The sequence below is a fragment of the Monopterus albus genome, unplaced genomic scaffold, assembly GCF_001952655.1.
Source record: "Monopterus albus unplaced genomic scaffold, M_albus_1.0 scaffold16.1, whole genome shotgun sequence".
NCBI lineage: Eukaryota > Metazoa > Chordata > Actinopteri > Synbranchiformes > Synbranchidae > Monopterus > Monopterus albus.
This window is the reverse complement of record NW_018127896.1, coordinates 198,714-207,990: the sequence shown is the minus strand read 5'-3', so window position 1 is coordinate 207,990 and position 9,277 is coordinate 198,714. Positions and strand designations below refer to the sequence as shown.

Here is a 9,277-nt window from a genome sequence, read left to right as displayed (position 1 = left end):
AAAACACAACTTGTGTTGGTTTCATTGATCACAGCAAAGACCTGTCAAAGAAATACATCTCTGATAGGGTTCATATTCTCTGGTGTCAGAGGGCACACCGTTTGTCTGAAAACATATTTATGAAATTCGCAACATTTGTTGTGTTTTTACCTGCTAGCAAATAATTTTCATCACTTACTGTATATATGTACAACATAAAAATTCTAAGACTCACTTTAAATTTAATATTGCAGTATTTGTATTTGTTACATTTGTAAACACATAGATAAAACAGACGCATATCTAGATGCCAAACTCTCGATTTATGTACATAACATAAGAAAAGCCTAAATTAAATAAAATGTGGATCCCTGTTTGTGTTTTAAGAAATTAAACAAATGCATTTCCAAAATTAAACACTAGGCCTATTGTGCATGTTTGGTGATTTGTGAATAAACTACCCTGTAATGAAGGTATACAATGAAATACACCCTTCAGTACATAAATTCAAAATCTGTAGTAGGCGAACTGTTGTGAGATTACGTTACTATTTCATCAAAGATTTGCAATAAAATTAATACAATGAAAGAGATAGGTGATTATTATTATTATTATTACTTTACTTTTCCAAAAAGTGCAGTTCACAAGAATATTACTGAATCAAGAGATTAAAAACATTAAATATGTTATGCCGGATTTAAATGTATGGTAATGGTCTGTCTTCAGTTTACTGGTTACACAAGATGTTTCCTCTTCCATATGTTACTCACATTGTATATACTTATTGTTTGACTTTAAATTTGTCATATATAAACCTAAATCATTTGTTGTTTAAATTTTATCTAACTTTTTTGTATTTTAATTATATGGCGGCAATTATATATTGTAACATTAATACCACAGCATTTACAGCCTAAGTCATTTAAAACCAATATGGCTTTGAACTGAGAGAACATCTGAAATAGTTTCACAAACAGATGAAAATTCCCTGTAGGTGTCAGGAAATATAGAAACCATTAGCATTAATACACTATATACAACATATATACCATGATGCTAATTTATAAAGAACATGAATATATTTTTAGGCAAGATTGATTGATCATTTTCATTCATTTATTGTATACTAAAACTATTTTAAAACATAATTTCACTGGCGATAGTTTCGCTCTAAAATGGTTTTACTTTGGAAGAACTGATGCACTGCGCAATTTCCGGTTGATGTCGCGTCTCACAACATCAGGCTAACGCTGAAAGCTAACGTTACAGCTATTGTCAGTACATTTTTCATAACACACAGAGGGAAAACATGTCAGACGCGGTAAGATAAACATTTTAAAGAGCGTTTAGTGGTTATTGCAGGGAAAGCAAAGAGTAAAATGAGTGTGTTGTGGCTACTGCTTCGTATCTTGTTATCTAATATGCAAGCTGTTAGCTCATGTAGCTTCAGGCCCATAGCTTACTGCTTATTTAGCCGTTTAGCTTAGCAGCTAGCTTTCGTTTCATTTCGTTTTTACAAAGTTTTGTTTTGGAATAACAAGCGATACCAGCATTGTGAAACAGAAACATATCCATGTGTAATTTTTGGTGATGGAAACAAATTTGCGTAATTAAGCCTTCAGGCCTGTTTGAAACGTGTGTGATGTGTAACATGTTCTCTGTGGCTAGTGTTTTGTTTATTATTTGTTGTTTTTAGGAGACGAAACCCTCCAGCCAAGACGGGGGTGATAAGAAGGATGGAGAGTACATCAAGTTAAAAGTGATCGGCCAGGTGTGTGTGGATACATGGCACTGAGCTTCACATGACAGTATTAACATGTAGATTCGTCGAATGCACCTAGACTCTGTCCATTCCTTTTGCTTGTTTGCACATTACTTATTTACTTTGTTCTCTCAGCCTTCTATTGTTTACTTGCCCATTGATGCCTTACATAAGGCCATGTACATACAAATTGAGAGCTGCTGTACCAGAGTCAGATTCCTTCTGTGTCCAACACACCTGGCTAATAAAGCTGATTCTGATTCTGACATAGGAATATATGGCATTGACAATGGTTGTTGGTGTGTTACTTCTCACTACCAAATAGGACTGAACTAGAAGCACTGATTTGACATGGAACCAAGATTTTAGGGTGAATGACCGAGAGAGTGTTTGTGTGTGTGCTAAATACACGGGGGGAAGTATATATAGGTAGTGTTACTTGTTTATAGGTGGTCAAGTTGGGGTGTATAGTCTACAGGCTTTCTGCACTGTGGTAATGGAGTTCAGTGTAAAGAATGGAAACACCGGAGCTTTCACTATCTGGCATTTTTCTCTCAAACTGTACAAGTCCCAGTATGTGACTTAGCGTTACTCGCACCCTTCCCCAATGCTGCTTTTTCTTACACAAAGTGTGTCATTTCATAATCTACAAAAATGTACCAACATTTCTACTGTTTCTCATCATCCCTCCGATTCTGCCCACAGGACAGCAGTGAAATACACTTTAAGGTGAAAATGACGACACATCTAAAGAAGCTGAAGGAGTCTTACAGCCAGAGACAGGTACAAGGAGTGTGGTGTCCAGCCATGAAGAAAGCATTAATATATACCTCATTTATTACATAGTTTTAAAATTGTGTGTGTTCCAGGGCGTCCCAGCAAGCACGCTAAGGTTTCTGTTTGAAGGACAGAGAATCGCAGACAACCAAACTCCTAAAGAGGTGAACTCATCTCCCTTGCTTTAAGCATGCATCCGTCTTTTAGCTGCAGTTTCTGCTGATCCAAAGTGTCACTTGTTTTTTCTCTTGGGAAACTAAAATAGAAGGACACAGTAAGAATCTAAGTTAAGTTAAATGTTACTAAAAGGCGTCTCTCTTCTGCTGTGTGTTTATCTCAGTTGGGGATGGAGGATGAGGACGTCATCGAGGTGTATCAAGAACAGACCGGTGGACTTTGGAACAATTAAACCTCCCACATTTCTATTTTTTTTTTTCTTTTTTCTTTTGTACTTTATTTTTTATGTATATGTATGTGTTTTTGTTCAGTTTCAAACCATTTGGATCAAAAGCGACTATCAGGGCTTCCACATGTGAGGGCAGAGGCTGAACAGGCCGGGGTAAGGACAGGGACAGGACAGCAGCATCCACCCACATTCACACAGACGAGCAGCTTGTTTTCCTTTAGTGTTTTTTATTAACCAATCTGTCTGGGGTGCCAGCAGCAGCAGCAACTAATGCTGCATCAAAATGACTAGTCCACCAACAAAATCACAGATACAATATTATAGTGAGGGCACTCAAACAGCTTTGTTTCAGCTTTTTTTTTTTTGAAAGGAGAATGAGTTGAAAATGCTTTTTAGAATGTAAAATGTTTCCCACCATTTGCTCCTTGGTTATTTCAGTATTCTGAAGCCAAACAGCTCAATATTTATTGGTTTATCTATTAGGTTTTCACTGGTCGTTTTACATTACAGCAAAAAAAAGGCAATGGAGATGTTTTAAATGAAATTGTGTAATTACTGTTCAAGTTTAAATACCTAAATGTAAGTGTTCCCTGATACTGAGGATGTTGTCAGTTTGATTTTTAGGTCTCCGACAAAGTCGCTCTGTGCCACAGCTACTTTGGCTCCAGGCACACTGGGAGATTTTGGGCCTGAGCGCAGACGTTCATGACCCACACCTGTGACTGCCGTAGTTACTTAACAAAACATGGACTCTGCAGACAAAACCAAGTTAGAGAAACTGAAACAAAGCTGTGACAGCAGAGCAGATGTTTTCAATCCTGATTTTGGTTGGACTGGTCCTTTAAACACTGGCACCAACTTGCATTCCCTTGCACAGGACTTCACTGTTTTCAGAAGTGTGTCACACATCAAGCTGCAGTTCATTTGCACACAGAGTCTTAACTTGGACATGTGCACACAAGCAGCTGCATCACAGCACAGCCTCTGATTGAAAGCCCCTCATGAAGAAAAGGCATTGTCACCATTCATTTCTGTAGATTTGACTAATTGACATTTACAACCTCTGCGCCATGTTGGACTGTAAAGTTCTGCTCATAATTGACCTGAGATTGGAAATTTTTAAATAGTTGTACTTGTATATGTTGTGTTCAGTATTAGAACATTTGAATGATATGCCACATTATCTCCAGTGTCGTCCTTTATTTATATTGGAGAGTTTCATTCTGTCATAACTCAATATATACCCATTATGGAAATCCTCTGCTTACTGACGGTCACAGCAGTTTTAACTCACGATTCTGGCCTCCAGCAGTTTGTGCAAGGAAACATCAGTAGTCATCTCCAAACGGTGACATGAAAGTGCAGCATCGGTGCTGGTTTTTAAAGCTTTTCTTTTTGCAATGAAACTCTTCATCTGTACTGTATGAAGTTCCTCCAGAAAGTGAAGATCAGCAGCAGCCCCAGACTCTTATTTGTGAGGAGGAGGAGTAGAGATACTGGCAAGATGGATGAAATAACCAAGCAGAGGAATCAGTGTGGTTATTTCACTCTTCTCTGACACTGCTAGGGTAAAGCTGCAGTGGATGATGGGTAAACTGCACCTCTGGGACTTGAGTGCTATCAGAAACAGGCCATCAGCCTCCACTGCCATACATCATGAAGTAAAGGAAACACTTATTAGTGAGTCTGACCACAGCTGTCATTTCCCAGAGGTGTGGGGGATATATCCTCCACCTGACTGTGCATCAGTGAAGGGCTCCTAGACTCCAGCTACCCCCACCCCCCCACCCCACAGGTAGGAGGGCTGCGGTCAGAGCTGTAACACTGATCTCAGTGAGGAGAAGGGACTATTCATCACTAGAGGAACATTGATACAGATGGTTTGAAATTCTGGAGATGAGCTTTCTGCTTTTTTTTGAATAAAATATTTAAAGAAAAAACTGCATTGCATTGTATATTTTTATTTAGTGCTTTCTGTTCTATTTTGTAACTAGTACTTTTTGTGAAGGAACAGAAAAGTTACACCACAGTGGCCTCAGAGGATTCACTCTGCAAACCATGTCATCTGGATACAGTCACCTGTTTTAACCATCAGCCTACACACAAAGTGAATACGTTAGAAGATTTTACAACAAATTTACTAAATTCTGAAATCTTATTTACAAAAGTATTCGGAGCCTTAGCTCACTGCTCTGGCAGGAGCTGCAGCTTCCAGTCTTCCTGGGGAGGTCTCACCTAGACTCTGCCCGTGAACTCCACCTTCAGTCTCCACAGATGTTCTGTACTGTAAGACATGATGCAGGCATTCAGGGCAGTCAGAGCTGCTCGTCAAGTTCATCTAAATATGGAAAAGATGTTTATTTCACATTAAGCTAGCAGACATCTCAGCATGCATTGTTTGAGAGACGAAACTCTCCACACATTCAACTCAGTCCTGGTTGTTTCTTTTCATAGTAATAATAATGGTGCAACTCATGATGAGGGCATTGAATTCAGTACCTACCCTCATACACATTTAACAAAGTCACTGGGAGCCAGTGGTGGAAGAAGTACCCCCATCTTTTACTCCAGTAAAAGCAGCAATACCACAGTGTAAGGATACACCACTTGAATACAAGAACACTGCAGCTTACAAAACATCATGTGTCTGCAGCAAAAGACAATATTGTCACATTTCTGAATGCTCTAACAAATCTGTCATGGCTGCAATATTAACACACTGTGCCTTATTTTACTTGTTCCAGCATCGAGGCAGTCTCTGTATTGTCACACAGTCTCAGGCACTGCATCAAGATTGTTTGGTGTCAGGAGATGCCATTCATAAATAAAAGCAATCATTTGTAATGCACGAACAGCTGTGTCAGTTGTAGAAACAGTTGTTTAACTACAGTCTCTATAAATTCTGTGTGAACAGGGTTTTTTTTTTTCTGTTCATGAAGATGAAAACTCATGTTGCAGCTCTTCAGAGGTGAGTTTCAGTCCTAAATGTCCAAACCATCTGATCACAGATGTTCATGACTCTCAAAAGCTGTGTTGTCCTTCCCCCTGGCACCTGTCCCAACCCCTGGACCATCAGTCCCAGGCTGTGCAGGCCTGTCCTGCTGTAGCTGGACCCTGGGCTGCAACCTCACTGGTAGCTTGTACATACAGAAAATAATCCCAGACACGACCATCAGGGTTGTTCCCACCATTCCCACACCGATACCACAGCCCACATTCTGCGACTCTGGGGCTTGAGGCATTCTGAAGTCAGGGGGAAAGCTGATGGTCTGATTAGTCACCACTGAGTTCAGGTTCCACAGAAGAGGAATGAGAGACATCAGGGCGGCCAGCAGACACAGTGCTCCGGTGGTGAAGAATGATAAGTTGATCAGTGGGTTCTTGTCCATCCCAAAGTAGATGTTTCTCAGGGCATAGACCCCCACAGCATTCCCACACAGCCCCAGCAGCAGAGACAGCACCATGAGAACCTGACCAGCCACTATCTCTGGCGGTGTGAAGGCCTCGCTCAGGCTGATGTACTGGCAGTGCATGTCCTTGAAGCCAGGGCTCACCAGGGTGTGGCTGTTGAAGCAGGCCTTCCAGATGCCCACCCAGGCTACACCGGAGCTGATGACCGCCCTGTCCGACACCTTCCAATCCCTCCACTGGACGAGTCCCATGGCCACAGCGGTGAGAGTCCAGCCCACACAGCTCAGCCACAGGGCCGCGAGCTGGGCGTGGGTGGTGTAAGCCAGGTACGTCATAGCAGTGTAGCCACCCAGGAAGTCCTGACCCCACCCAGACTGGGCCTCATCAGGAGCTCAGCCAGAAGAGCTGAGACCTCTGCTGCTCTTCTTGCTCTGGTTTACTCTCTCTGCACCTCTTGGGTTTTCTGTGTTTTCCTGTTGCTCCTTTGTCACCGGGGTGACCTGGCAAACAAATAGCTGGAGCTCCCTGTGAGAGGGCAGAGACACAGGTGTTGAGGAAAACAAACTGTCACCACCAGAGACTAGCTTTTTCTCACTCCAACCATCATACCCAGTCATTCTGTACTGCAGTGAAAAACCACACAGACAGGAACTTCCTCCAAAAATACATTAGTCAGCTGTAAACAGATTAAAGTGCAAAAATATAAACTTTTCAACTTGGTGTAAAAATCAGGTCATGTGAGGCTGAAAGATGGAAAACACCCGTTCAGGTTTGTACAACCCAGATTTATGATGGACTGGTTCAGTGACGCTTGTTCTACTGCAGTTTGTCCACATTTGTTCACCATCTGTTGTTTGAGTTTCATAAAAATGTGAAGCTGTTCAACACACATTTAGACCCACAGTGGCATCCCAGGTAGTTTCATATATTTAACTCCCTTTTTAGCATAATCATGATGCAAAGCTGTTTCCACCACCAAGTTCTGACATTACCCGTGACAGCAAAAATACTTAAAATAATTAGGGAACAGCTTTAGAATATTTCTAATAAACAGACCAATAACTATCATGTTTATTTTTTCTTTTACAACATATGAATAAAGAAATATTTTATTCTTTATAGTTTAACTAGAGAACACAGCACAAGGGGAAACGAGAAGAAAGGCACAAATATGAAAAAGAGGTTTGAAAGACATTTTTCCAGTTTCACCCCTTAAAATGTAAAAGATCAAATATACAGTAACTTTCTTCTGTTTAAAACATTCTGCAAAAAAGGCTTTGTAAACTTACGTACTGAATGATAAAAATGACCTCGTGACACCAGATTACAGCAGGATGAAAACAACTGATCCAACATGATCCCATCACAGACTCTCACGGTCACGTACCTGACGGTTGAGACCGTCTTCCAACTGTGTGAGAGAAAACGGACTGATGAGCTGGGACAGGAGAGTTTTTATCCACAGAAGCAGCTCAGCATTTCCTTGTCTGGCCTTCAGTAACCTCGGGACAGTTTCCCGTCATGACTGTGAATTGTAAATGATTGACAGATGTAGGCTGTGATGGAGAGACAGGATGGACCGTGAGTCAGCTTTATTTCTACCTTTAATTCACTTTTTATCATACACTGCTTCACTGCATTTAAAACTGCAGTACAAAACCTGGTAGAGTCTCCATTTTAGTTCTAATGAATAAATGTAACCATTTAAAAACTCACTAGTATAGCTGCAAAACAGTGACTCTTTACTTAAGTGCTAATACCACAGTGTAAAAATACTTTGTTAGAAATACTATATTCAAAACGTAAAAGCACAAACCTATCCTACATTCAAAACGTAAAAGCACAAACCTATCAGCATCTGAATACACTTAAAGTACCAACAGTACTCATCCTACAGAACGGCCCGTGTCACATTAATGTCTCTGATACTGGATCATAGTGACTGATCCATTACTGTGTTCATCACTTTAATGCTGCAGCTGGTAAAGGTGGAGCTGATGTTAACTACCTTATATACTTATACTGTGAAGTACTTTACATCCTGCTGGGTAGCTGGTGGATTTCCCATCAAGATCAATAAAGTCTGATGATTCTACTGTGTTTGGTTTGATTCATCCGATTCTGAAAAGGAAGTGGAGCTATGAGATTCATGTAGTGCAGTAAAAAGTACATGGTTTGACATTTCTGACATTGACTGAAGTCACAGTATGAAGTAGCAGGACATGGAAATACTCAGGTAAAAGTACCTCAAAACTATACTTAAGTGCAGGACTTGAGTAAATGAGTAGTTCAGTAGATCAGAATATTTGTTCTTTATTGATAACTAAAACTAAAGTCATGGCTCAGAAAATAAAAGGAATTAAGATAAACGTGGTTCGGCGCATGCAGTGTGTTAAAATACTGTGTGTGGAAGGTGGAGCCTGAAATTTGTAGAGCTTGGCACAGAAACGGGACACGAAACATTCCGATCTTATACTACTGCTGCAGTAAAAGTGGCTGATAGCTCGGGGCTGTAAACACGTGTTGAGCAACAGATGAATATACGTCATCACAGATCATAAACAACAGGAAGTGCATCTGTGTTTCACCTGATTATGAAAGACTTGGTGGAAAACACACGAATGGGCGACAGTTGAGAGGACACTCCTGACTGAGTGGCAACACAAGCAGCAGGGACATGATCAATCAGCTGATCATTGTCCTGATGATGTTTATTCCCAGAATGTCAGACACTGGGACAAAGTCCCACTGACTCTCCAGAGCCAAAGGTGGTGTCTTCATGTCTTGTTGTGTTCAAGCAACAGATCCACAGAGGCTCAGCTGATTCTCATGCCTGACAAAGAAAAGCATCAGCACCAGTGTTCGTGCTGTTCTGGGATCAGATGGAACTGGGCCCAAGCAAAGCAAAGCAAACAATACATACATGAACACCTTCTGTCTGT

At 40.7% G+C, this 9,277-nt stretch overlaps 2 protein-coding genes across 5 annotated transcripts; one reads left to right on the top strand and one right to left on the bottom strand.

The window, feature by feature from the left end:
- The first annotated feature begins 1,158 nt into the window (after positions 1–1,158).
- sumo1 (small ubiquitin like modifier 1) lies at positions 1,159–4,097 on the top strand. Its single transcript, XM_020592064.1, has 5 exons — positions 1,159–1,300; positions 1,676–1,750; positions 2,447–2,524; positions 2,611–2,682; positions 2,859–4,097. Exons 1-5 carry the CDS (start codon positions 1,289–1,291, stop codon positions 2,925–2,927), a joined length of 306 nt encoding a protein of 101 aa, XP_020447720.1. The 5' UTR covers positions 1,159–1,288; the 3' UTR covers positions 2,928–4,097.
- Positions 4,098–4,891: 794 nt separating this feature from the next.
- On the bottom strand, positions 4,892–8,379 carry LOC109955663 (claudin-34-like). Of its 4 annotated transcripts, none has more exons than XM_020592058.1 (3): positions 8,344–8,379; positions 7,723–7,891; positions 4,892–6,860 (listed from the first exon to the last, which is right to left on the bottom strand). In XM_020592058.1, exon 3 carries the CDS (start codon positions 6,668–6,670, stop codon positions 5,927–5,929), a length of 744 nt encoding a protein of 247 aa, XP_020447714.1. In that variant the 5' UTR covers positions 6,671–6,860; positions 7,723–7,891; positions 8,344–8,379; the 3' UTR covers positions 4,892–5,926. The 4 variants fall into 4 exon arrangements, with proteins under 4 accessions (XP_020447714.1, XP_020447715.1, XP_020447713.1 ...); XM_020592059.1 differs by lacking the exon at positions 8,344–8,379 and adding an exon at positions 8,184–8,315 and having other exon boundaries at positions 7,629–8,151; XM_020592057.1 differs by lacking the exon at positions 8,344–8,379 and adding an exon at positions 8,184–8,315 and having other exon boundaries at positions 7,723–8,151.
- Positions 8,380–9,277: the final 898 nt, after the last annotated feature.